The sequence below is a fragment of the Larus michahellis genome, chromosome 6, assembly GCF_964199755.1.
Source record: "Larus michahellis chromosome 6, bLarMic1.1, whole genome shotgun sequence".
NCBI lineage: Eukaryota > Metazoa > Chordata > Aves > Charadriiformes > Laridae > Larus > Larus michahellis.
The window spans coordinates 4,614,281-4,640,469 of NC_133901.1; the positions used below are offsets into that span (position 1 = coordinate 4,614,281).

Sequence of the window (26,189 nt, forward strand, 5' to 3'; positions counted from 1 at the left end):
TGGAAGGGACCTTAAAGACCATCCAGTCCCACCCCCTGCCCTGGGCAGGGACACCTCCCACCAGCCCAGGTTGCTCCAAGCCCCGTCCAACCTGGCCTTGAACCCCTCCAGGGATGGGGCAGCCACAGCTTCTCTGGGCAACCTGGGCCAGGGGCTCACCACCCTCACAGCCAAGAATTTCTTCCTGATATCTCATCTAAATCTCCCCTCTTTCAGTTTAAGACCGTTCCCCCTCGTCCTATTGCTACATTCCCTCATAAAGAGTCCCTCCCCATCTCTATGCCCTACACTTTCCCAGGTGGACGTGGAGCTGTGTTTCCAGCAGGCTAGCACACTTGTGAAGATTAGGGAGCTTCAGGCGAGGTTTATTTTGTCTGAGCTTCTGTCATGAGCCCGAAAAATGGAACCAGAATCGCAGTAACCCCCCTGCCCCATTTGTGCCTCAGAGCCGTGGACGCCCAGCAGACCAACTCTCAGAGCAGCTTACAAAGATGACTTAAAAGCTTATAAAGACGATGTATCCACAGCTACCCTGATGTTTTGTTAGCATTTCCAGTTACAAAAATTCTGGATGAGACCAGGTTTGACACATTTATGTTCACCTCTAAAAGTAGCTGACATCGAAGATGGGAGAATATTGTCCAAGTAAATTAAGAGATGATGCTCCCATTTAGTTGATGAAGAGACTCTCTTATCAACAGCTTCTGGTGCCTAAGTTACGACACTGGTTCTTTAGTCTTTCAAGATAAGTGCATAAAAATAGAGTGTGAATATCTCTTCTCTCCCTGCCCCAACCCCCCTGAGTTTGCAGGACTCTGTGCTAACGAAGCGATGCTGGTTATACATCTGAGCAATTCGTCCTGCTGAAGAAAAGACATAAATTGAGCCTCAACCGGGTAAATTCTTGCATGCATACACATTGACATGAACCTGGGAATGTACTTTGCTTGAAATCCGCATAATGTCAATATGTTTGTAGCATATTCATCAGTCATTATAGAGCTGGCTTAAGTGCTTACTTTATGTGATTATTAGGTAAAATAATCTTTAGTAAAGAATCTGTGTGGCCCAGCTAATGGAGTTGACCGGTAGACAAAGGTGTATTCTCAGCATGTGAACATCAGAATTATCTGAAAGCCATAACCGTTTTTGTTTTCTGCCTGGACAAACCATTTCACAGCCTATTCTTTTCGAGAAAATACAAAAGATAAAGAACGTTCAAGAAGCAGGCACATTTCCAAATCGAAACAAACCAACCCACAAGCTCGGTGATGTTGCGAGAGATAAGGTAGAGGCCCGAGAACATCACACTGGAAATTCCCTGGTGTCACAAATTAACTGTGGTTTCTCAAGTTCAGACTAGTGCCCTAATTAATGCATCCTATTTCCTCCCGCTTATTAAAACTTAAAGAAAAGCAGCATGCACAGAACACACAAAACATATTTCTAATTAGATATAAGTCTAAACAACTCAGCCAAATAGCGTTTGCTGAAACTATTTAAAAAAATGCAGCAGGAACAGTAACACTATTCAGATCTCATACGTGATGCTGATCCATACTCACAAGATTCAACACGTCTCTGTTTCCAGTAAATATTGTTTCACATTTCATTACTTGGTATAATACTAAAAAAAAATAATAAAAATCACATATCCTGACAGATATATTTTAGTCTTCAGAGTGGTTTTTTTTCCATGTTACTAATAACATCACTGTGTCAGTTTTGACGGGTTGTCTTCAGGAGACAATCTTGTTAAATCTCCGTATTTTACGGAAATAAATACATTTAGGGAAATGAGGAAAGCTGCACTGATTTGGTGTATTTTGGACACCATTTATGACAATTTTTTTTTTCTGCAGAACATTTCTACGTTGGTATAACAGAGGTCTTTATTAGTACATACCCAGTCACCAGTTCCTGGACAGAAGAACACAGAAGTTATGTATATTGCCATAGTGTTTCTCAGCCTCTGCGCTCACATGGACCCAAAGTGATGAAACTAAGCTTTAAAATCTATAGGATATACAGGCACAGATACATATACAGCCCAATAAGCTCGCAAAACAGATTCAGGACCAAAATAGAAAAGAATTGACAGGATCTAGAATGAGTAAGTAGAGGAACTTCGCCTGGTTCCTGTCTGCATTGAATCATAGCTCCCTCAATTTCCCTTTAATTTGCAGGCTCCGGGTTCAAAAAAACCCAACTTGATACTATTAAAAAATAAAAATAGAAAAAAAACCCTAACCACTTTTCCTTAATATGCTATAAAGAAGAGAGACGCAGAACAGGACAGGGTTGTATCAAGAAAGCGTCGCCTCTGTTTCGTTCTTATGTTGCCACCCCTTCTGCAGCACGTACCGACAGCTTGCGGAGCGGATCCCACGCAGCTCAGGGAGAGCTAGAGCTACCCACATCTCCTGAGAAACGCCCGTCAGCAGCGTGGGCAGGAATATGAAGCATCTGAAGCAAAGGTTGGGAGTACCTGCAGGCTCCTTCAGTGCACAAAATCCAATTTACAAAACCCTCAATGTCAGGAAAGAAACATCTTTGAGTTTTTAAGCTGGTTGTACACATGTGACAAAGGTCCTACAAAAGTTTATGATGTATCTGTAGTCTGCAACAACTCCTTGAACTCTTGAACAATTCCAATCTTGTTTTCTCCCTTATCCGTATGTAAAGCATGCCAACACCACATGTAAGAAACCAGCTGCTCAGAGAAGTGAGGTGGACTCCAGGTTAGCGTTGATCACTTTGGGCAACTGACAAGCAAGTCTGCTTTTCAAAAAACAGTTAGACGAGTTCACAGACAACAGGCCGACAAGTTGGGGCACCAAAATGACTAGGCAGGACTCAACCCTCTATCATGCCCAGCAGACCTGGATGCTGGTGGAGGAGCAGGGACTGGTGCATGGGATGGTGCTGGGCTTGCAGGTTCTCCCCCAGCAGCATCTCCACCACGACTGCTGAAGACTGACCAGTGGGCTAGATGGGCCTCTGCTCTGACCCAGGGCGGTGAGCCCCTGGCCCAGGTTGCCCAGAGAAGCTGTGGCTGCCCCATCCCTGGAGGGGTTCAAGGCCAGGTTGGACGGGGCTGGGAGCAACCTGGGCTGGTGGGAGGTGTCCCTGCCCAGGGCAGGGGTGGCACTGGGTGGTCTTTAAGGTCCCTTCAAACTCTAACTGTTCTATGATTCTATGACCCATTAGGGCCAAATCTTCTCAAACCACCACAAAAAAAAAAAAATAAATTCTTTATGGAACACTTACATAAAGATGCATGTGACTCCCCCCAGTGCTCCCTCCCTGCCCAGGCTGCTCTGTTTATTCTGGCACCCAGTTCCCAGCACCCACCCAGCTCCCGGACAGGATGCACATAACAATCCATCTCCCGCTTTCTACTTTTACCCATTTGAAGTGGTTTAGTTTGGGCTATCTCAGGTTCTTCAAACTTGAATGAGGATTAAAAAAAAAAAAAAAAAAAAAAAAAAAGATTTTTATCTGATTTGAACGAAGAAAAAAAAAAAGACGACGTTTTATTAGCAAATAGGGGAAAGCATTGTAAGAATGTTCACAACTGCTTATGTTCCCACAGTACTTGCAGCCGCACACAAAACTTCTCAAACTACCAGATCCCTACATGACCAAGAAATGAACCACTGAGCACATGAGAAGGAAGTGACTCAGACTGAAATTCATAAAGGACAGCATGAATGGGACAGGATTTCCGCTTACAGCTCTTTTTACATGGCGAGGTTCCTTTCTAAGAAAAAAAAAAAAAAAAATCCAACACAAAACCCCAACCTTGATCCCTCCCTCTCCCATTCAGTTTTTAAAACAGCTCTGCAGAAAAGCTACAGTATGGATTTTAAATCAGAATCCCTGCAAAGGCTTCTGCCTGTACAAGACTGCATCCATCCTACCAGAGCAATAATTCCTAACTTTTCAGGCAATTATAAGCCATCGGTTTCCATTTTTTGCCTTAAAATACCATATTTCCAGCATCGCTAGAAATCTTTATTTACAAGTGCACCTCCCAACACAAAGGCACATTGCTCTCAATGGAAAAGGGGAGAGGCAACGCACTTAAATAAATCCCTAATCTGAAACTGTGATTTCCCTACTAAAAAGAGTTCGTGATGCCAGGCTGCAGGGCCGGCCTGGGATAAGGGTTCATAATAGAAGTATCAGCATACGTTTGACGCGCTGTCATGCTGTACAGAGCACAGAGCGGCAGAGGAGCACATGCTGGACCTGCAATTGAAGAGGCGACTGAACCAAAAGCACTCCCAGAGTCACTGGCTTATTTTAAGTGCTATCAATGACGCCATTACCCCATTTCTTCCACCAGTGCTGAATCAGCTTTTTGGAAAACCCCTGCTTCTGTTCATATTAGAAGGAGTCAGTAAATTACTGACCCAGCACAATTTTCCTTGAGTGCTTACTCAAATGTCATGGGCATAATACAGGCAAGTAGTGTATATATTGATGGAAAAGTATGTTTTTAACTAAAGCATCTCCTGTCCTGTGATACACATCATGCCTTTTCAAGGAAAAAAGTAGAGTTGTCTTTGCATTGTACACTAGAACTTTTTCCTCAATATTATTCTTACAGTATTCCATAATAACCCCAGTGCAGTGGCAGCAGAGATTGCTTGGAGGAGCTCAGTAAGGAGCAACACGTCTCCTATAAGGACAGACTGAGAGTTGGGGGGTTCAGCCTGGAGAAGCGAAGGCTCCAGGGAGACCTTAGAGCCCCTTCCAGTCCCTAAAGGGGCTCCAGGAGAGCTGGGGAGGGACTCTGGATCAGGGAGGGGAGCCATAGGACGAGGGGGAATGGTTTTAAACTGAAAGAGGGGAGATTTAGATGAGATATTAGGAAGAAATTCTTGGCTGTGAGGGTGGTGAGCCCCTGGCCCAGGTTGCCCAGAGAAGCTGTGGCTGCCCCATCCCTGGAGGGGTTCAAGGCCAGGCTGGACGGGGCTTGGAGCCACCTGGGCTGGTGGGAGGTGTCCCTGCCCAGGGCAGGGGGTGGCACTGGATGGTCTTTAAGGTCCCTTCCAACCCAAACCATTCTGGGATTCTATGATCACACCCCTCAAAGAAATTACTACCAAGCACCAAGGAGCAGGCCAAGCATTTACTTAAACACAGGGGTAGCAGATCCAAGAACAGAAAAGCCTGTCTTCCACTTCCCCGTCACAAACGCCACCATGCAGATCACATTCCTCTAACGATTAAAACAGGCTCAAGTCGCCTCTCAAAGCGTCGGCTTCGGAGCGGCTGGACCTGCCAGCAGCGAGCTCCTCCCCACGCTCCCAGTGCCGCCAGTGCTCTGCTTCCGAAAAGCCCAGTCCCTAAGGAAAAACAACTGGGATTTTGGCTGTGCAAGCGTCAACTCCAGCAGCGTACAGGGCTCCCAAAGCCCCGCTCCCTGGATCGCTCCGACAGCCAAACGCCCAAAATAAGCACAGCGGCCACCATCGCACAATGTCCCGGCCCCCAACCAGATGAGAACTGACAGGCTACAAAACACATCGCCGTCTCGATTAAGAAATTCATGCAAACAAACCCACCAGCTCCAGTTCTCCCTCACCTTACTCTAAGTTTCACTCTAACTTCCTACATTCCTACTTGTCTCTTAAGAGTTTTTTTGGCTAAGTGGTTTTCTAAATAAAGGCTCGTATTCTCTACGTATTATATAGATATTTTTATAGTTTTTCCAGGCTATTCTGCAATTTGGGAAGCAGCCACACAGCACCATCAAATTTTTAACTATTAGCAGGCTTGAATCGATACACGTCCACAAAACGTGCAAGTTTAAACAGCTTTGCTGCTTGTTGTTTCTGACACGTTCTTTTTCTCGGCTATTCTAAACATTTCAGCATTCTGTTCTGTCATTTTAGCAACATGAATTAAAATTATCAAGCGCTCCCAGATTGCTTTTAACTCTCAGCCCAGTTACCTGTATGGCCACATTAGTCAGGTATCAGGCAATAAAATCCCCAAATAATTCAAGAAGAAACAGAGAAGGTAAATATAAAGCAGCAGATATGATTAGAAGCTTATAAATATCAAGTGGAAACTTATTTTAGGGCGTTGTTTTGGTGGGAGCCATTACAAATCCACTATGACAAAATCCATAAATAAGAATATTAAAGGTCATATACGCTGATTGACAAGGACTAGTTGGGAAGTCTAACGTAGTGATTCATTTTCTTGGATTAAAGCATTCCCAACCACAGCTCCTTGCTAATTCTGAAGACCCGGAAGCACAGCTGCAAATCCTCATTCCTTACCAAGCCAGCAGCATTTTTTTTCCCTTTTGGCTATCAGTTGAGTTACTTTTCATGAGTATTTATTTCAGTTTTGTCTCACGAAAGTAAAAGTACACGGGCAAATAAATACACACAATATATAGATAATGGAAAAACTACGTTGTATGCATGAATTCACATGGGAGATTTCAAAGTGCGCTACATTATAAATATCCTAGACCATGTGGATATGAGCCTACTACAGAAAACTTTGTTCAGCCTCCTGCAGTTGTTGCAATCAGCAAAGAGACAGGCAGAGACCAGATCAGCGGAAAGGTGTAATAGATTATAACAAGTTATTAAGGCAAATTTAGGTAGAACGGGCTATGTGTAGAATGGCTTGTGATAAATGAGAGCTGATGAGACAAATGACCTCATCTTTTACCGTCGACTTTCAATTTCTTAATGATAAGCCTGCAAAAATGTTGAGGAACATTATTTTCAAAGTTACAAGATTTATTTAACCACTAATTCCAACAGCTGAGACTAAGCATTTTCTTCTCAAATTTCTTCCGCATCAACTACTCTTACTTTCATATAAGCAAACTTTTCAGCGCTCATCTCTAAATGTTTCAGTAAGTTTACTACGTTCACCTAGGAGATGCAAAGTAGTGCTACCAAGTGGTCACGTTTTGGTTAGAGCTCAATTATCCGCAAGAATTTTTGTGAAGTGTCAAGATCCCTGTACGAAAAGCAAAATAAAACCAAGAACTTGCCTATCAAATGCATTTCTGTTTCCGATAGATAAAAAGAGAATGATGCCGCATCTACCAGGGAGTAGCCATCAAAGATGGGGAGGCAACTGGGTCGGCTTACAAAACAAATAGAGTATAGCAAGCTCAAGGTTTATATTTGAGTTCACACTGTATTAACACTGTCTTTATGTGTGGGTGGTAGTGTTTTTTGGCATAGTCACCAGCTCCATATACAGGCCGTCGTAAGCCGGAAAGGTGCAATAAAAAGGAATTAAAAATAAATAAAACCGCCTTTACCGTGTGGGTCTTGTTCATTTGACTTCGGGCTGCTTCTGGCTCTGCGCTCCGGCTTCTTCACGGCCGGAGCCCCCCCGCCGCCGCCGCTGCTTGCTCCATTGTGGCTCTTTGCATAACCATTATATACGGTTGCGCAGCTGCCTATATGGCTTTTGTAGATGGAGGAAGGAGGACTGTTCAGACGGTTTTGGCGATCGATCTGCCTGTCTTTGAGTTTTTTGTGCTGTGGTTTGCTGTACTGGTCTTCCCTGGTAATATAGCTGGACATCCCGTATAGTGGTATGATTTCTGAAATGCAAGGATTCATCCAGGTTAACGCAGAACAACAAAAATCACTGAATTTTTTTTTTCAGAAAACCAAATTCCTGACCACCTCTAAATCAAACGGTGCCAGATTTTCTTGGAGATGGATTTTACAACCAGGGTTGTTTTTTTTTTTCTTGTCTTAAAAAAGCTTTTCTGCAGGACTGATCAATTTTTGGTATTATATTAAGTGTGCTCATTTGCTCTTTGAGATTTTATAGCTCTTTGGATGAGCCCATATGAACAAGAAAAATACAGCAATTAGGGCCACATTTTTCCTCTCCTTTTCAGTCTTTGTTTTTCGGGGACACAGATTTCAAGGAAAAACCCAGGGAGACCGATATTTAGGAAAAAGCCTTCATGAGTTCACAGCAATTTAGCAGTTTCTTCCCCAGGGCCCGACTGGACAGAATAAGCTGAGATGCCCTGGTTTCAAGCTGCCATCACTGATTACACATAATTTAATATCCCAGTACAAATAGATTTTACAATCGTGTCAACTGTGCCTGCCTAAGGAGAGAAGTGCAGCATGAAGTGGAAGCTCTGAGTAAATAAAACTGTCTAAAAAAAAGCTTGGGAAGTATCATCAATATCACGTGTGCACTTCAGAACGACTTCATTAAATACAATCCTTCCCTTTCCTCTCTCCACAAATGACTCTCTCTAACCTAAGGCGGGTCAGCTTGCAGGAATCAGAACATTGTCTGCTTTTCTCTATAGTTCAGTCCTCCTTTTTACGCTCCGCTTTCAGGCTGAAGCTTGAGCAAATTCGTGCCCAAAACAACAATTTTGCCTTTGTCAGCAAAGTAACCATTGACGCCCGATATATTCTTCATATTTTTTTCTACATCCATTCTGAAGTTATCGTAGAAACTTCTGAAGCAAACAAACACCCTGTTGGAAGCTTTGTAAGTTGAGATTGCCACGTATACTGTAATTATAATTATTTATATGCACATATATATAATTATATATGCACTTACAGTTTTCCAAGTTGTTTCCACTAGCCAGATTCTCTTTCTTCGCTATTTCATTGAGTCTTGGCCTTCACCTTTCCTTATCCAGCTACATGATCGTATTCGCATGCTCCCAGCAGCTAACTGCCTAAAACCAGCATGCTACAAATAAATGCCATCTTCTTTTTTTTACAAGTCATTGTATGGCAAACGGGCAACAGTGGATTGATACTCATCAGTACAATATTCGCCACTTAAATTATTTTCACAGAATCATAGAATTTGAGTGTTACAGGTATAGGGCATCCTAGTAAAGCAATCAAGGATTATTTTATTTCATTTTGTAAGTTGAATCGGCTTTTTGGTATCTCCTGGCTATAGAAATATTCATCAGCTACTTAGCTAGCAGCTCTATGTTCCCTTGGCACAGCAGCGTGTTTGCACGCAAGACTTTGTCTAGCAATCTGACAGGCCGTCCTGCTCCTGTTCTGCCTGTCTACACCATCCTGCTGGTTTCCTGAGCTTCCCACTTCCTCCTTTCCCAGTATAACGAAGCTAAGCGTCAGCTGTAAGGGGTCCATTCCTCATTAGAAAACTAGGTCTGTTGGTCAGCAGAACCTTCAAGGGGTAGCATCAACAGATATCCCCCCTCCTCTCTTTCTGCCTCTTCCTTCCCACTCCAGAGGAACCTCACTTCTGGTGATTGACGGAACCTCACTTCTGGTGATGGAACCTCACTTCTGGTGATTGACGGAACCTCACTTCTTCTGGTGGTATGGCTTAAACATGGTCTTTAGAAAGGCTCTTAACTGCAGGCAGTTCAGCACTAACGTAAACCCATGAATCCTGAACTGATTTCCATGTTAAACATCTCAAGCAGCTTTGCCGATTACTTTTTTGGTGAACACCCTCTTTCAGATTACACAAAGATTTATCTCCAGGGTGGCGGAGACATAACAGAGCATAGTTCAGACAAAAATATGCCCCTTTCACTCCTTTTCTTGCAATTATTTACTCATGGCCTGATTAGGGTTGCCATGCTACCCTTTGGTATCGGACAATGCTTTTCAGTGACTTACTGCAAGCCTCAACCAGAATAACAAACAGAAAATGCCTGCTATTTCTTGGAAAACCACTGTGGCCAGGAGCGGCCGGGGGGCAGAAAGCACATCACGGCCAACAGGAAGCGGTATCCGGCTTTTCCCACTGGAAATGACTGCGGCAAGCCCTGCTCGGATCCAGCCCTCCGTATCCATCCTCGTTCCCAAGCCAGGACTGACACATTTTGTCGCTTGGTTTTCTGTGCAATGCCTCATCGTGACACAGCAAGAGCAATCAGCGTGACTCACGTCCCTAGTTCAGAACACAGGATGAGGCATTTTTTCCCACTGTATTTACAAATTAAGTTAAAATTGACTTTGTTTCTGCAACCTAGTGCTGTGACACAGGATTGTCCAACATTGCTGCACTCTGGATGCACTCCCCAAAGCTCTTCCTGCTCTGGATGTTAAAGGAGGAGGCTCCATCCATGTGGGTACAACCACTCTACAAGTTCTCCAATTAACTTCTTTCCACTCTTGGGTTCACTTGTCCCAAAAACTTGCTGAACAGAGGTGTGAAACACCCATATCTTCCTTCCAGCTCACCTTGTTCTCCATATATTGTAGGGGGAAGATGATGCTGTGGGAAAAACTGTGGTGGCATGTCCCCAGGTCCAGTGACAGGAGGATAAAAAGCTGTATGAGAGTTGTGAATAAAATGGGGATGGTGCGTCAGGTATGGAGGTAAGTGATGGGTTGGCGAGATGGCCGACGGATAGCTAGGAGGGTAACACTCTGGAGATTGGGGGGTAACCACCACCCTCCGAACGCCGGTGTTGTCTTCTATCACCTGGAAGGGAAGGCAAGGAAATGAGCACATTATCTGAACCAAACATATTTTTAAACCAGCACTGTTTACGGTTTGTTCTCCCATTAGAAAATGGTGGATCCTCAGGTTTATCCATAAACACATTTCTAAAATTAATATCAGCAGATGTTGTCATAGTGGTGATGTGGCTTTTCTTGGAGACTCGGATAGCCACACTAATCACTGGGAGACTCGCTGCTGCTGGTGATAACTATGTGGCTAGGAGACAAAATAAATAACCTGTATTTAGGGAGTGAAACAATAGAAAGAGGAACACAAGGCACCAAAATAAGAGTACTCATTGGGACCAAACCTCCACGTTCTGCCCATAAAATTACTACCACTGATTCTGACAGCGCTCTGAGTGAGTACGGAGTCAGTAACGCTTGGAAATCAGCTGGCACTGCTCTTGTGGAGAAGCTGCGTGTGTGCACAGAGACGCGGACTCTGCAGGAATCCCTTGTGTTGACACATGTTTTCAAAAGAATGGCTCTGTTCACAACAGGTATCTCTTCAAGACAAATCATAGGGCAGAAGGGGTTTTTTTCTGCTGCAGAGCTGGTCTATACGTCCGTGCAAATCAGCTCTGGAATATGCATAACTTGGCCCCCGATGCCATAGTCAAAGCATGTAAAAACAGATGTAGGAAGGTGGAAATGTGCTTAGGCTGAAAAAAGGTTTTCAGCTTATAATTTTTCCAGAGCTATATTTCTGGAGAACAGTCAACCTGCCAAATATCAGTCCAGACTTCGGAGCCAAGCTTTTCTTGAAGCTTATTCAAAAAAACTTCTGACATTTCTGGAACTCAAAAATACAACCGCGTATGAACAATCACTATCCCTTTGATTCTGTACCTTGAGGTGCATAAGGTAGAAAAGCACAAAGGAAGCGTAATTTAGTTTCATACAACAAACAGGATGTTAAAAGTCTAATTTTTTCTAACCGACTAATGACACACTGGTGGAATAATACAGGTGATGAATGTGTTGTATGAGATAAGTGCATGTGCGTCAAGGGCACCTGCCATAAGATGCTGCCACTCTCAGCTGATGACCACCAACATCAGCAGGAGTTATCTACCCCCATAGGAGCATCAGCAGAAGCCCCTGCTATGGATCCCCACACTCCAGTGAGTCTTGTCACATCACAGTGTCAGCCTAAACCACAAAGAAAAACTGGTTTAGGCTGATATACTCTGAAGTGAAGCAACAGCATGGGCACACGGTCGCTTCTGCTAACTCTGCTGCAGAGGACCAAGCCCCATCTAAGAGGCCATAGAATCACAGAATATGTTGGGTTGGAAGGGACCTTCAAAGGCCACCTAGTCCAACCCCCCTGCACTAAGCAGGGACATCTTCAACTAGATCAGGTTGCTCCAAGCCTCATCAAGCCCGGCCTCGAATGTCTCCAGGGATGGGGCCTCCACCACCTCTCTGGGCAAATGCCTACAGCCTCTACTAAACACGAGCCGTGGCCCAGGCATCAGCTCCGCAATTTATCACCGGGTAAAATTTAACTAATATTAGCAGACCCCGTTCCTTCCTTAGGCCATCCGCATTCTAAGGGTGTATGAATTTACGCCTGTTAGCTACAGGCTGCGACCACAGTCATGGACAATTTCTGCGGGTTGGCTGGTGTCCTACAGAAGAACATTTGCTGTAGAAAGTTAATTCACTCACTTGTAATTGACATTTTACATTAAAAAAATGCTCTGCTGAATAACCCTAACAGAAATAGTTTAGCTTCACATACTTGATCCTAACCTCTAAATTTACAACCTTAGCCAGCAATTTGTCATCTGCTAGCTTAAAATTTTGAATTTACAGAGTCCTCAGAAGAGGGCTGAACCTCGGAGATTCAGACTGTTTAGAGATTTAGATCGGTGTCACTCCTGCGTTTTCAGGCCTCCTATCTCTGCTACTGGTTCTACTCAACCTCCACAGCATCTCTTATCCTGGCGCCAGCTCTGAAACCCACACTCCAAAAGCCAGAGAAGAGGAAAATCCTTTTCCATTTAGCACACACAGAAGTACTTATTTAGGACTGTGTACAGAAATGTTGGACTTAACCGTCTTAGACTTGGATCATGCTCTAATTTGAGATAGCAAGTTCCTACATCTTGATATGAAAAGTCTTCACCCATGGCTTTAACTGGTCCAAGCCCCAAAGACAACTTTAACTTCAGTCTTCCAGGTGGGTATAAGCTCTCATCTGTGCGTCTAGACCGGACTACACCTGTATTTTGTGCCCTAGTGAAAGATGAATATGTTAAAAACCAGATTTAGACAGAAAGCTTGTACTCTGTAGCAGCACGCAACGTAAACTCGTATTTAAAATTTTGCGGATTTCTCTCCCTCAACTATCTTCTAGGGAGACGGGAAGAAAGCTCAGAGTTCCTCCAAAGACCTTTTGGATGAAATTATCCTGCTAGATGAAACCATAAACCACCAACGGTAGTGACAGAAACGCCAGAGACCAGGGGATGATCCGGCCTTCCCCAGGGCTTTCATCCAAAAGCTAAGAGACTAATATTAATATATTGTATTTGTTTCCTCCCAGGCCACTAATGGTGACAGCATTCTTCTTACTTCATGTGCACGTGTTCCAAAGAAACGCAGAAACACAGGGGACCTCGCAAAAAAATACTTTGTTTCCCTATCCTACAGGGCATTTTCTCCCTAAACTAGGAATTGTGGATTTATATGTAAATTTTTGAAGCTGCACATACCATCTTTAAATATGATATTCTCTCCTTAACAGATCGTAAATTTGGTAATCCAATGAATTATGTATTCTCTGCATTAGGTAGCTATAAAACCAGCACAGGTTAAGACTGTAAATACATCTTGATTTGTAAAACTCGCAGCAGGGAGATGACAGCGGTGCCACTCTGGGAGATGAGGCTCTTTCAATTCATCAGAAAGACGGAATTTAGTTCGAAGAGGAAATTAGGTTTGATCCATTAACGTAGCAGAGAGATTAAACTTCGCTATTTGAGGAAGAAATCCCCAATTCTTTGTATCTGCTTAAAACCGTTTGTCGTGAAGATCGTAAATTCATCAGGAAAACACATTCATCAGCTAAATGTCTTCTACTCTAGCGCCCGGAAGCAATGAAACCCTAATCCCCGTTGAGGTCTCCAGATGCAACTGGAATATTAGAAGTAATTGCTATTGCTAATTTTAGCAGTTTATATTTACAGAAAACAAATTATCTCTGGTCATTTGGCACCTAGAGCTAAACTTTCATTATTTCGTGTTTTTCAAACAGCTACTAGGTAAGTTGTCTTTTGCTGTTATTTTTTGCGCTGGCTGGTGTAATTGGCGTGCCGCCTCAAGAACAATATTATTATAGCATAGTTCTGTGTGGGTTTTTCCATATTTTAGGGAGCTTAATTGCTGAGTGAGGTAGATAGATGATCGTGCAGGAGAATCTGGATGAACATTACTGAGACACAATAAAATTGCCTCCCCCATCGGTTGCCACATTTTGAGAATAACATTTTAAATGTTACTTGTTTTACATTAAAGATATCACTGTAGCAATGGAAACTCAATCTAACTAGAGATAATTCACATATTCAAAGTACATCACTACTCCCCATTCTCTTATTTTTCTCCATCGAAATTTAAGGCTACACCCCCAGCAAAAAGACAGACATGGTAATTTTGCACCGGTAAACTCTGCCTGTATTTTGTCAGTTCCAGTTAAAGGAATAGAATCATCTCATTCTGTAACACACGTTTACTGAATGGGTATAATATGGTGATACAGAATTAATTCCCACTTGATTTCAAAGAGTTTTTCTCATTTCACTTAAACTTAGCGTGCTAGATTCAGCAAGGACATCTGGAGCATGGCCACTGGGTGGACCACGACCAATACTTTGGGGATTTCATCTACTAATTTGAAACTTCACTCATAGATCAATCTGTACCAGAAAACAGTACAGAATGAGCTCATCCATGAGGAACCTGGACGTCAACATTTTATTTATTGACTTCATTTATTAAGGATGCCAATCCAAGTCCAGGCCAGCCCTGGCAAGTTTGCCTCACTATCTTTGCCATCCATCACGTACTAACACCTGTATTAAATCTGCACCTTGAACCTGGAAAACAGACAGATGAACATCTATAACGCTGGTAAGGATGGTGGAGCGTTTTAAGTCTAGAATGATACAGGTCTTCAGGACCAAAGCTCACGAACTTAAAAGGATCGTCCCTTTATAGCTTGCTCCGTGTGAGCGTGAGATCTGCATGACCTTCCTTGTGTTCAGAGCGTTGGGGAGGATCATCCTCTTAAAGGATGACTCCATCGATCGCAGCCTACAAAACACACGGAGAAGCTCTGTGAGCTGTAAACCATATGAAAACAAAGAGACTGTGGCTAAAAGCTGACGCTTGCCAAACATGATTTTGGAGAACACCTCTCAGTGTACAGGACCCAAGACCAAGATGACCCCGATTCCCAAGGATGTGATGGATTTTCTACCATTTTAACTGTCTTTTAAAGACCTTTCTCTTTCTAGAAGTTACGCTCTAGTTCTGTCAAATGCTATATGCTTGATGCAGGAACTGCAGCACCATGGCTTGGGCTGCGTAGCTCAGCCTACGTGACCCCAGCGTTACCTCATGACAAAAGGAATGTTATCAGTTCTATGCATACTTCAAGCTCCAACCAGTAAATTAGTCCTTTAGCCTTAAAATATCTGTGGCAGAAACCACATATTAACAACTCTGATAAAAAAAAAAAATAAATAAATAAATCAAAAGTGGGGTTTCATGCCAAATTTCCACATCCAACTACACGAGTAATTCCTCAAACTCCAGTGGAACTGCTCCAGATTTATTTCAGAGAGAGCAGCCCTCAGCCAATAGCCCTAGGCAAACAAGTTCACGATCGTGCTTTTTGATATTTCCATTGTCCTAGTTCTCCTCACTAGAACACCCCAAATCCTACTTCCCTCCTACCAAACATACACTGTGAAAAGCAGAAACAACAATCCATGAAGATGTCCCCAAATTTAATGGCTTGGCATCCAAATCATGATCTTTAATCTTCAGGTTAGGCTAACACCAGGGAGCCAGAGTGCTCTGGGAGCCAGGAGGAGGCACTGGGCCACAGACCCCAAGGCCACGCAGCCTCTGGTGGACATCCCAGAGGAGAGCATGGTCCCCGCCTGCCCCACGGGACTCGTGCAGCAGGGAAGCAGCTCCATCCACAGCTTGCAACTGGAACGGGCATTAACAGCTTGTGCCCTACAAGTCATAGGACCTGCTCCCTCCTTCTCCTTTAACATGCAACAGTTGAAACCAAAGTTGTTGACTTCGCAAGCACTGAATACAGATTTCTCTACCATGCCACCTTCCACAGCTAACTGTCACAGTAGCAATATTGTCCGCCGAGAGCACAGCAAGGAACTTTTTCCTCCCTTTCATATTTAACTAACCCTTAGCCAACAAAGAATTGCAGAGACATGAACTCTGACCTGACAGCTCATATCTGCCAGAGGTGCACAGAGGCTGGTCCGCTGAGAAGGAAATGCAAAATAACTGGCTGTATTTCACCCGTCTTTGAAAGTAAAACCATAGCATGAAAGATCTGAACTGGCGGTGTGTGTTTCTCTATTATTTCCCCAGATTTTTGCCCACCCTGGCTAAGCCTCATCATTGGGAGCATCCTTAACATCAACCATCCCAGTTTCTAGTCACAACTACTAATAGAAATAGAGTCTAACTATTTTTCCGCTGCTTCCAGCGGAGCTGGTCCGGCAGGGCACACAACCTCTGGCCAATTTTTTGGCTGATCATTTTGACAACACCGAAGAGGTAACGAAGCATCATTTTAATCCAGGTTTGCAATCACTAGATAACTAATGTAAAATTTAGGTCTCATACTCGCAGCTCCAAGAGGCTTGGCATAACAAAACGGAAAAAAAGTTGTCAGGCTTTTTTTTAATAGTCACCATTACTTCTCCATGGGGGTATTTGCTTTCTGCCTGACTCTTAGATGTACACTTTGGGGACAAATCAAACAAACAAACAAGAAAATAATCAAGTATCTTTTGATTCCTATCTCAGAGTGCATTAATTTGCTTCATGGCCTTTCCCTTACCATTCTAAATTGACGTTGTATTTTCATTGTTTGTCATAAAATAGAGTTTTTAACTATGAGGCAACAGACAAAAGGAAGAGCAAATAAGGCAGGGACCTTTATTACAGTAAGAACTAATTTGATTATTACACACTTTCAACTACTGCTTCATATGACACAGTCTGAAAGGCAAGAGCCTCGCTGGTCACACAGCATAACACTCATTCTGCTGCCGAAAAGCACTAAATACAGAGCTTTCCCCTAAAACTTTCTAACATATTTCCATCTCCTTGGAAAATTTTTTCAGAAGAGGGTTGGTTGGGTTGGGTTTTTTTGGTTAAGAAATTACTCAAAGGCTTCTTTAGTGGGATTATTATGGTGCCCTAAAAAAAAAAAAGCATTAAGGAGGAACTGGGGTCAGACCAAGATACAACTGGAAGATTTCACAATTCTGGTTTGGAAAGAGTTTCAAATATACCCACCGTTTATCTCAGCACAGGGGCTGAGAGGTATAACCGTATTAATGAAAAGAAGGGGTTAAAGTTATTTCAAACGAAGGGTAAATCTTTAAAAAAAAATTCCTCCGTGTGATGTGGGCCAATTTATTAAATTAGGTGAGGGCAGGAGGAGTATTAATCAGCTCTGCAAATGCTGCCTCAAAGCGCAGCCCAACCACCCACCGCGGGACGCTGGAGGAGGAGGAGGAGGAGGATGAAGCCGGACCACCCTGCGTCCTGCCCTCTCTCCTCCCCGGCGAAGAGCGTCGCCTGTACTCGAAGCATGTTTTCACTCTGTTCAGAAGTTAAAATACCACAGAGCGATTGCAGTATTTTGTGGGATTTAAGTATGACGCCATCCACAATTTTTCAGAATTACACAAGCTCACATGTTTCCTGGGGAGGGGAAGGAATTCCAGGACATCATCTATTTTCTGCTTAACCAGATGCCAAAATATATGTACCAAAAGTTCTTACGCTATTGATCAAGGATATTTGAAATACTTTGTATATACTCTTAATGAAGTTTTCGGTCTAATCTAGGTCTCAAAGTGGTGAAATTATTGGATTTATTGTCTTGTTCACAGTTACTCTGCCTTACATCAACTTTTTTTTTTTTTCCCCTTTTTCTTTTTTATTTCCTTACTTCAGAAGGAGACTAAGCTTTGCAGAAGATGGAAGGAACACAACCAACCCGGTAATCCGAAGCGGTTATTTACAGAGAGGAGCAGTAGCTGTTCAAGAGCTCCAAACCCTAACAGCTTTGTGAAAAGCCTTTTTTCATTTTTTCCATAGACAGATAATTAAATCACATTTACTCTTGAAAACAAACCAAACCCCCCAGTTCTTGATACGCTGCGGGATTTCTGCTGGGAAGATACCGAGGATCAACAGCACATTTTATTGCTACAGTGGCTCCTTTTCTCACTTCCACTGGTCTCCTACCCCTTCTGACGGTCACACTAGAACTTAAGGCATCACCCTAAGAAGGTGGACTCCTCTCCCTCTCACAAAGGGAGAGAATTCGCACAGCTCGGCTGAGTCCGTGTGCATCGCTTTTGCTATTGCTTTTATATACGTTTTAACTCTTGAAGAAGCGTACCTGTGAGATATAACCGGGAGGCACATGAATAGGGGGAATGGATCCATTGGGTGACATCATGGGAACCTCTGCTGGTCCTAAAAGAAAGAGAGAAATAAGATATTAGGGCTTTTTTCAGTTAAAAAAAATTGCACAATTGCTCAGAAAAGGCTAAAAAAAGCTTTATTTTTGAAGCCTGCAATAACGAAATGAGCAGCTCCACTAATTTCTGGTATATGGAAAATGCCTTGTGCCATCATTCTGAGAATAAGATCATTGTTCAACGACTTTACCATATATTCCGTTGAAATAATATTTTCATCATAAAACAGCTAAAACATAGACTTTATATTACCCACTGATCAACTTTTACAGCATTAAGCAGTAACACAATATGTCCTTTAGCAGCCCACAATTCCTATACTGAAATCTGGTTAAGTTATTCTTGTCGAAGGAATGGGAGCCGAGAACAAAGCAGGAACTGTGCAGCCTGGAATTAGGCAGCTCCCAAGGAAAGCGTCCAATTGTAGCCAAAAAAAAAAATAAAAAAATTCACATATGTGAAAAACTATCTATCTATTTAAGAATGCACAAAGACCAAATTCATTATCTCAGCTATTCAGCCTAACCTTGGAATGTGGTTATACAAGCAAGAAGCTTATGGTTTCCACTCCGAAATCCAGCCCCTGAACATGCAAGTTCCATTTTGAGGCACCGAGTACAAGTATAACAAAGCAAGTGCCATAAGCATTCGGCTTTTGCAAACAGAGCCTCACGGCTAAAAGAAATCGTCTAGATAAAATGGAAATAGTTCGCTCAATTGCTCAACGATTCAGCCATTAAAATCTGGAACACCACACAGAGAAGTCAATGAAATGAAGCCCCCCAAAATTATGTCGGCAATGAGAGTTTCCTACTTTGAAAAATTAGTTTAACTACTTCCTTATTACATACTAAAATGTTTACACTAACCTGTTCGTTACCCCATTTGCCATGGGCTAAGAAGATACTCATGCTGGAGCTCTTGAGAAGAGCTCAGAGAGAACTCTGCTCCTTGTTACTGCAAACTGAATTTTAGCTTTGACCACCAATACAAAAGATAATTTCAAAACCTTCTCTGCTGGAGAAGCCATCTAACATCTCCACACCAGACCACCTTCTAGGTAAGGAACCTAAACACTAAAACATTTGAAGGACTTCAGGCCCAGACGGGATGTAATGGCCTTTAGGAAGGACTGCTCCCAAAGTTTAGACAAATCTAATTAAATCCCCAACAACCAAGTGAGCCACAGTCTGTTGCTTGGCATCAGCAAAACCAGTCCGCATTAAATTACCGAAAAGTCATTCCCTGTCCATCTACATTTTCACACCCCTCAGGCTGCTTATCGTACAACACGCAGGACTTCCCGACCTCCCAAAATCCAAGTGACACATAGGAATCCATCGCAGTTATTTATATCTCCTCTGATCTTGATTCGTTTTCTCTATGCAGTTATTTAGAGTCTAATCAGCACGCGCGGCTTCTACCAGTCACATCTACATTTGAAATATGGCAGTTTATCGTCAAGTGTATTAAGCACATGGGAACTCCAAGGTTTAAATTAAAAGAAGTCGTTTTAGGTGTGTGGTTCTGCTGCTCGTCGCACTTCTCTGTACTGAACTATGCAGGGAACCTCACCTGTACTACAGCCCCGATAAGGAAAAAAAAAGTCATTATTACTTCTCCTCATTCAGCTCACGCGGGTTTCCCCCCGCCCCTTATTCTACAGCCCTTTCAACATTATTTGTCTCCCCAGAGAGTCAACAGTTTTAGTGTGAATGGAAAAAACACTTCAGCATAAGCAGTAAGCGATTACTGGTGTGTGTGGCGGGGGGGGAGTTGCCATAAAAATGTCTCTACTTAAACCCATCAAAAATATGAAATGACAATTGGTTCAGAAGGAACTTTACAGGAACGTGATTTGAGTTAATGTGTTTCCCCTACCAAAAAAAAAAAAAAAAATCTCGGCAAATTTCTTTTGAGGAATATGGTTTTTTATTTCCTCTCTGAAACTACTTTGGCCTATAGGCACCGCCAAGTTTCACTCGACGGTAAATGGGGGAGTGTATCTGTATGTAAGGGCCCACACTGGTAAATACACCATGACACGATCCACACTGGATTATCCAGGGCTGTGCAGTTCTTCAGGATGGAACGTGCCCGAGATTAGATAAAATGAAGAGATAACATTGGTACGCGACTCATTCCTTGTCAGTGATTCCTCAAACCTGGAAAAGCTGCGAGAAAAAAAGCCGTTGTAAAATCAGAAATCCCGAGTTCACCACTAAGCAGACAAGAATTTCAGTGTTACACATAAACGTTGCCTAACAGAATAAAGCTTTAACGTGTAACCTGTTCAGCCCCTCACCAGAGTGCCACCTACTTATATTTGTATTGGCTCTAGCCAGTATTTCTCAAAAATAGGTACTCTGTCGTGGAAATAAATTTAAAAACGGAATAGTCTTGGAGTGTCTACGTACAGACCAGACAGCCTCTACACAACAAACGCCTCGTATCTCTCCTTCTAAACCCTGTGCCAGTTGCTCATACGGATCTACGTGCAGGAAGAAATCAAGCTCCCACACCGCTACTGTTGACTGTAACGCTTCCATATCAATTAAAAAAAATAATATTGAGTTTTATCATCAAAATGTGCACCGTGCAAGATCATTCTTAACCTTGCGGATGCCCCACAAACTGTTAAAGTCATTCGGATAACAGGCTTTAAAAGAACGACAGCCTAGTGATTTGCAGCCAGATTTTGTTTCCAGCGCTCTGATTTCAAGGCTGGGCAAATGACTTTAGCACACGTTATTTCATCTCTCTCATCAACGGTATCAAAACAACTTCAGGCGGTAGCGAGTCAAATACAGACCCCGTCTCTGCAGCATGACGAGTCCCAGGAACTATTAAAGACTATTCTTGCAGCGAAACCATTCCCCAATTAACACTAAAACGTAACTATACCTTTTGGGGGGGTTTTATGTTAGCATTTTTGGTTATGTCAAATATTTTTGAAGTGTTAAAAAGTCAATGTTTAGAGAAGGATGTTCCTCTGTTGCTTGTATCCACAGGATGGCTGTAAGTAATGTGTCCTCTAGGGAATTAGAACTTTGCGAGTTTTAATTGAAGCTCGTGGCTCAATACAAAATTTAATTTAAATGGGAAAAACTCAGTCCATTCTAAGACGGATGCCATACACTGAAAGGAGCTCGCTTTAATACTTTTCGAAGCTGTTAACAAACTGAGGTTGTCTCCTGAGCTCATAACGAAACCGAGCCAGAAGAGCTTTGGCCACCTCTGCTGACAAAGCCAGAGGCCAAATTCCACCCCGAGCTCCGACACCGTAAATACGGAGCACCGTCATCGCCTTCTGGAGGGCTGCCCCGAAACGCTGGGGCTGGCTCCATCCAAACTGCAGGTGCAAGGGAACGATTCCCCCTCCTCTGCCATGAGAGGGAAAGCAGAGGAGCCACCAGGCTGAAGGCACCGAAGTCCATCAGCCGGGCAGGTGACAGACAACGCTTGTCCCTAAGCTGCAAGAGCACACAGGTTTCATATTTTTAACACATGTCAATAATTAAGGGACAGTAAAAGAGGCAGCTCAGTCTCATATTGTGGCAGAGCTAATTAACAGCTTGACACCCCAGCAAAAGCCTGTTCTCCTCTTCCAAGCCACATGCTCCCTCTTCTGTGCTGCTCTGTCACTCCTCTGACGCTGTGGCAGCTAATTATTTTAACCATTTTAGATGACTGAAAAAGGTTTTGCAGATCTATTGCCTTTTTAAAAAAACACCTGCACACGTAGCCTAACAGAAATGACAACAATTATTCTATTCCTTCTTGTATCATGGTTAATTGTGCAAAGCCGCAGATCAAGGCAAGTCTCCTCCTTCCCATCTCTGTCTCCTGCGTCCCCGGCCAAGAGGATGCTTCTGTCGCGGAGAAATTGTCGGTTCTTCTGCCTGTTTTATTCCTTCAGGAATCAAGTCACAACCTACTTGAGAAACTTCTGTCCCAAGGTTTCCAAGGTTAATTATAGCCTTGGTTGCAATCCATGACACTTTCAAATTTCTTGTATAAAACTGCTTTTGGAATAAGTATGCTTTTTTCTTTTTTTCCTTGTTCCTGAGTGACCTTTTATACATGTATTAAAAATCGCTTTAGTTTAGTTAGGCTTTTTTCCTTAAACTATAGAAGCCAAAATTTGGCATTCCAGTTCCTCCAGCTCTAGCACTACGTCTTTCTGATTTCTTTCTTTCCACGTTGCACTATAGGGCAAAGAAGTCATTTTACTACGCTATTTGCCCTTCCCTACTGCTATTTATTAATACATTGCTTTTCTCTGTTTGTTACTAAATTATGTCCACTGTAGAATATGATTCAAATCCAGCTCCAGCACACGGGCACACGTTTTACTCCACGTTTCTACTGACCATCTTGCATAGCTTATTACTCAGAGCAAACCCTACCAGGCTTCACTCTAAAGTTCCCGTTCTGAGAGCAGTTCCTGAGAACTCCCCGAAGTTCAGGAATTTCTCAGCCCTGTTTCTAGCAAACACGGACCGACTTATCGTTTCGCACCGCAATACCGGCACTAGTAGAGAAACAATTTGGTGATTTGGGCACTTTTTCTTTGAAATTTAAGAATCCTGTACATTTTAATAACAAGAACCTACTGCACTAGCTAAGAGTGCAGTAGAAAATTAAATCCAGCCAGGTAAATACATTATATTTTATAAAGTTTAACAGTTATAAGTAATCCATGTCACAACAAAACTGGTATCACATCTTTCACATAAGGCATTTCTCAGGAAGTAAATCTATGGGGCAAGAGATGTGACCGAACGAAAAGGAGAGATAATTAAAGGGCAAACTGGCCTGCTTTGCTAAAACAAATGACCCAGGGCTTGCTGACCTTGGCCGGGACCCAAGGGTTTGCATTTTCACATGGATGAGCAGCTGTTCCGGAACAATTTCCTCAATGAAATAAGCACAAACAGGCTCGCCATCGCTGTCAGGCACGCGTGTCTTCTCCCTCCACTCACTTATTCTCAAAGCGGCCCATGGGCCAAACAAGGTGATGACAAGGCAAACAAAACCAAAACCAATCCTGGATTCTTCCATTCACCTTCCTTCCCGTCCAGCAGAGAGGTGCGGCGAGTGGTTTTCCCAGCCTTTTGGCCACAGCCTACAACTGCTCCTTAGCAACAAGCTAACATCAGTGCGTCAGACCACTTTATAAAAACCTTTGAAGTCAGATGTAAAGAGCTTTCATATATAAATATCACCATCATTTTGAGGCGCAATCTCTCCTAGATAAGAGCTAACTCAGATGCTCACTTAAGTCTGTTAAAAGCAGAGGAAGAGTCAACTCCTGGGTGTCTACTGAAGTTACCAGGACACCGAATCTTGAATTTCCTGCTGGTCAAGATTCAAATACTTTGTCCTTAGATGAGTATAAATTTGTAGATTAAAGCAACTCCACATTGTGGAGAAAAGAGGAGCAGCTTTTACAATATGAAGTGCTTGAGGGGGTAAAATAACAGCTTTCAAAAATACCTTTGGAGAGGTCTAAAATGTCAGGAAAAAAATCCCACCTATGCTCAACCTGCCAAAGGTGGGGTCATGAAAGGTGCAAAAATAGTGTTACGAGTACAGCTTATCGAGGCACAGGGTTAACGAAAGAATCCAACACTTGGCCATCCCCATGGCACCAGCCCGTGCCAGAAGAAGGCAACATATCGAGAGTTTTATACTGGTTATCCATACACATTTGTCAATTTTTTTTAAGACAACCTCATCTACACAAAAGGATGTGAATACAAGGATGCCTACCACATGTCCATTCACATTGTCTGGCACCTCAACTCTTTGTTTTCTGGTCGGACCACAGTTTAGTAGTACGGAGTAATTCCTTCACCTTGTAAGAGCAGTACAAAAACATTACCAAAACCCTCAAGTCGAACAGAAATGACTCCACGGATTTCAAATTATCTTAGACCCAGACTTTAATGACAACTTAAATGCAAATGAAACATCTAAAAAAAGTCTCTGGCACCTGCACGGCTTTGCCATCAAGCACAATCGCCTCCAGCTGTACATCCAAACACGGGCTTTGAAAGTGGAGAGTGAAGCATTTTTGATGGAGGTAAAACGTGTTTCTTAAAACTCCTCTGCAACTTCTGCGGCTGCTTTATGTTTTTTCGATATCCTTTCTAAGTACTGTCACTACCTGAGAAGTCACAAATTCATTCTACCAGTCCTTTACCCTCCCTCCCATCCCAGATGAGGTTGGTTTGTCATAAGGATTTAAAAAATAATTAAAGTTATACAAAATACATTGGTGTCTCCGCGTTTCGGTGCGTTATCGTTATTAACATGAAACTGCAAAGGGTGTACACTTGTTCCCTACTTGGCTCTCTGGGCCACAGCCCCTGCAGTAACATCCAGGCCAAAGTCTGCCTCTGACTGATGTTTTCAACATGCGCAGACAAACTCACTCCGCCAAACATCAAATCAAAATACTCAAGAAATCTCTGCCAAATGCATCAAGCAGACAGGTCCTGGAGCATTTTCTGGTTTATTTACGTGACAGCAGCTTTGCTGTTTACACTCGAGGCTCTTGGAGAGGGTTTATTTTACCTGTGTTTGCTACTTGACCTGTTACACACAGCGGGAGGCTCAAGTACATTCAACTTGTAGTTAAACAACAGCACTCCGCGCTTTAACGTAAGAACCAAGAGATTCCTACTCAGCAGCAGGCTCTTTCTGCAATGTGTGTCTTCCACATGTTGAATTCTGCTTTGGGGCATATTCTAGAAATAATCCAGTAACCCACAAAACCAGGAAATGAACTAAAATCCATCAGTTGCACTGAACGTGCCCTGTCCAAAGCTATCAGGGTACCCCAAGCTGGGACACAGAAGTACTATTGCATCTGAATTTGAAGCGGATTTTTATTCCCTACAGAATTACGGATTAACAAATTTTCAAACATTTGACATTTGAAATAGTAAGTGTGTTGCTTTTGAGATACTTAATCCTGAGAGGGTAAAGAGTTGTCCCACTCCTCACCTGCCAGACGACCATGCCATCCTGCACCTTGCATCATGGGTTCATCACACTTGGCTAATTTAATAAGCAGAAGAGAGTCCAGGCAGGGTCTGTAACAGCCTGGGACATTGTCCCCTTGTGCATCAGCATCTTCTCCTCCTGCCGCGGGGCTGGAAGGGGAACGGGAAGCACCTGGGGACAAGGACCTGGTCCTGCAGCCACCCTACCCCAGGCACAGAGCGCTATCACCCGCCATCTGCGGCAGCGTAGATTAAACTTACACATTACAAGAACCTTTGAGATTCTAAAGCTCACTGAAGCATTCAGAAATGGTTAGACAAGTCTACTTGTTCAGCCGCAGAGAATGGAGACGGATGAGATGGATTCTTCAGGTCTCCTGCTATTATTCTTCTGCATTCCCAGGTGGGGTTTGTTTCTTTTTTTTTTTTTAAATAGGCCCATATATTATTCTAGAGTTTCAATTTACAGGCAACATTTTGGAGTAGAACATTTTGGGTTTTGTTGTTTGGAATAGAAATGGAGGGCTTTGGTGCCCTAATCTGAACAAACAAGTCGGATTCTTTTGCTAAAATAAACCTTTTCTGATGGCTGGCGCATCAGCCGCTACTGCAAAAACACTTGCAAAGAGTATGTCGCAATACTTCAAGCATTGAAAATAAGCATACTCCCATGGCAATTCACCAGATGGGCTACAGATTGTAAATCATAGATGTCTAGACTAAAACACAAGAGACAAACATCTGTCTAAAATCAGTTGACTTGAATGGCAAATACTGTTAAATAAATTAGGACTACATTGGAAACAAAGAGAACCACCAACTATGTTGAAAACATCTGAAGTTAATCCATTAGCACACAAGCCGCTACACAATAACCTGAAACTGGAGAGACATTAATTTCATGATGAACATTAGCCCAAGAT

The 26,189-nt window shown here is 42.9% G+C and overlaps 1 protein-coding gene across 1 annotated transcript in view; it reads right to left on the reverse strand.

The window, feature by feature from the left end:
- Window positions 1-26,189, reverse strand: part of FNDC3B (fibronectin type III domain containing 3B) — a 213,828-nt gene that overhangs the window by 94,274 nt on the left and 93,365 nt on the right. Inside the window, exons 4-6 of the mRNA XM_074590212.1 lie at window positions 18,172-18,248; window positions 10,215-10,458; window positions 7,310-7,597 (exon numbers count right to left, since the gene is read on the reverse strand). Coding sequence (XP_074446313.1) covers window positions 7,310-7,597; window positions 10,215-10,458; window positions 18,172-18,248 — 609 coding nt within the window. The remainder of the gene's footprint in view (window positions 1-7,309; window positions 7,598-10,214; window positions 10,459-18,171; window positions 18,249-26,189) is intronic.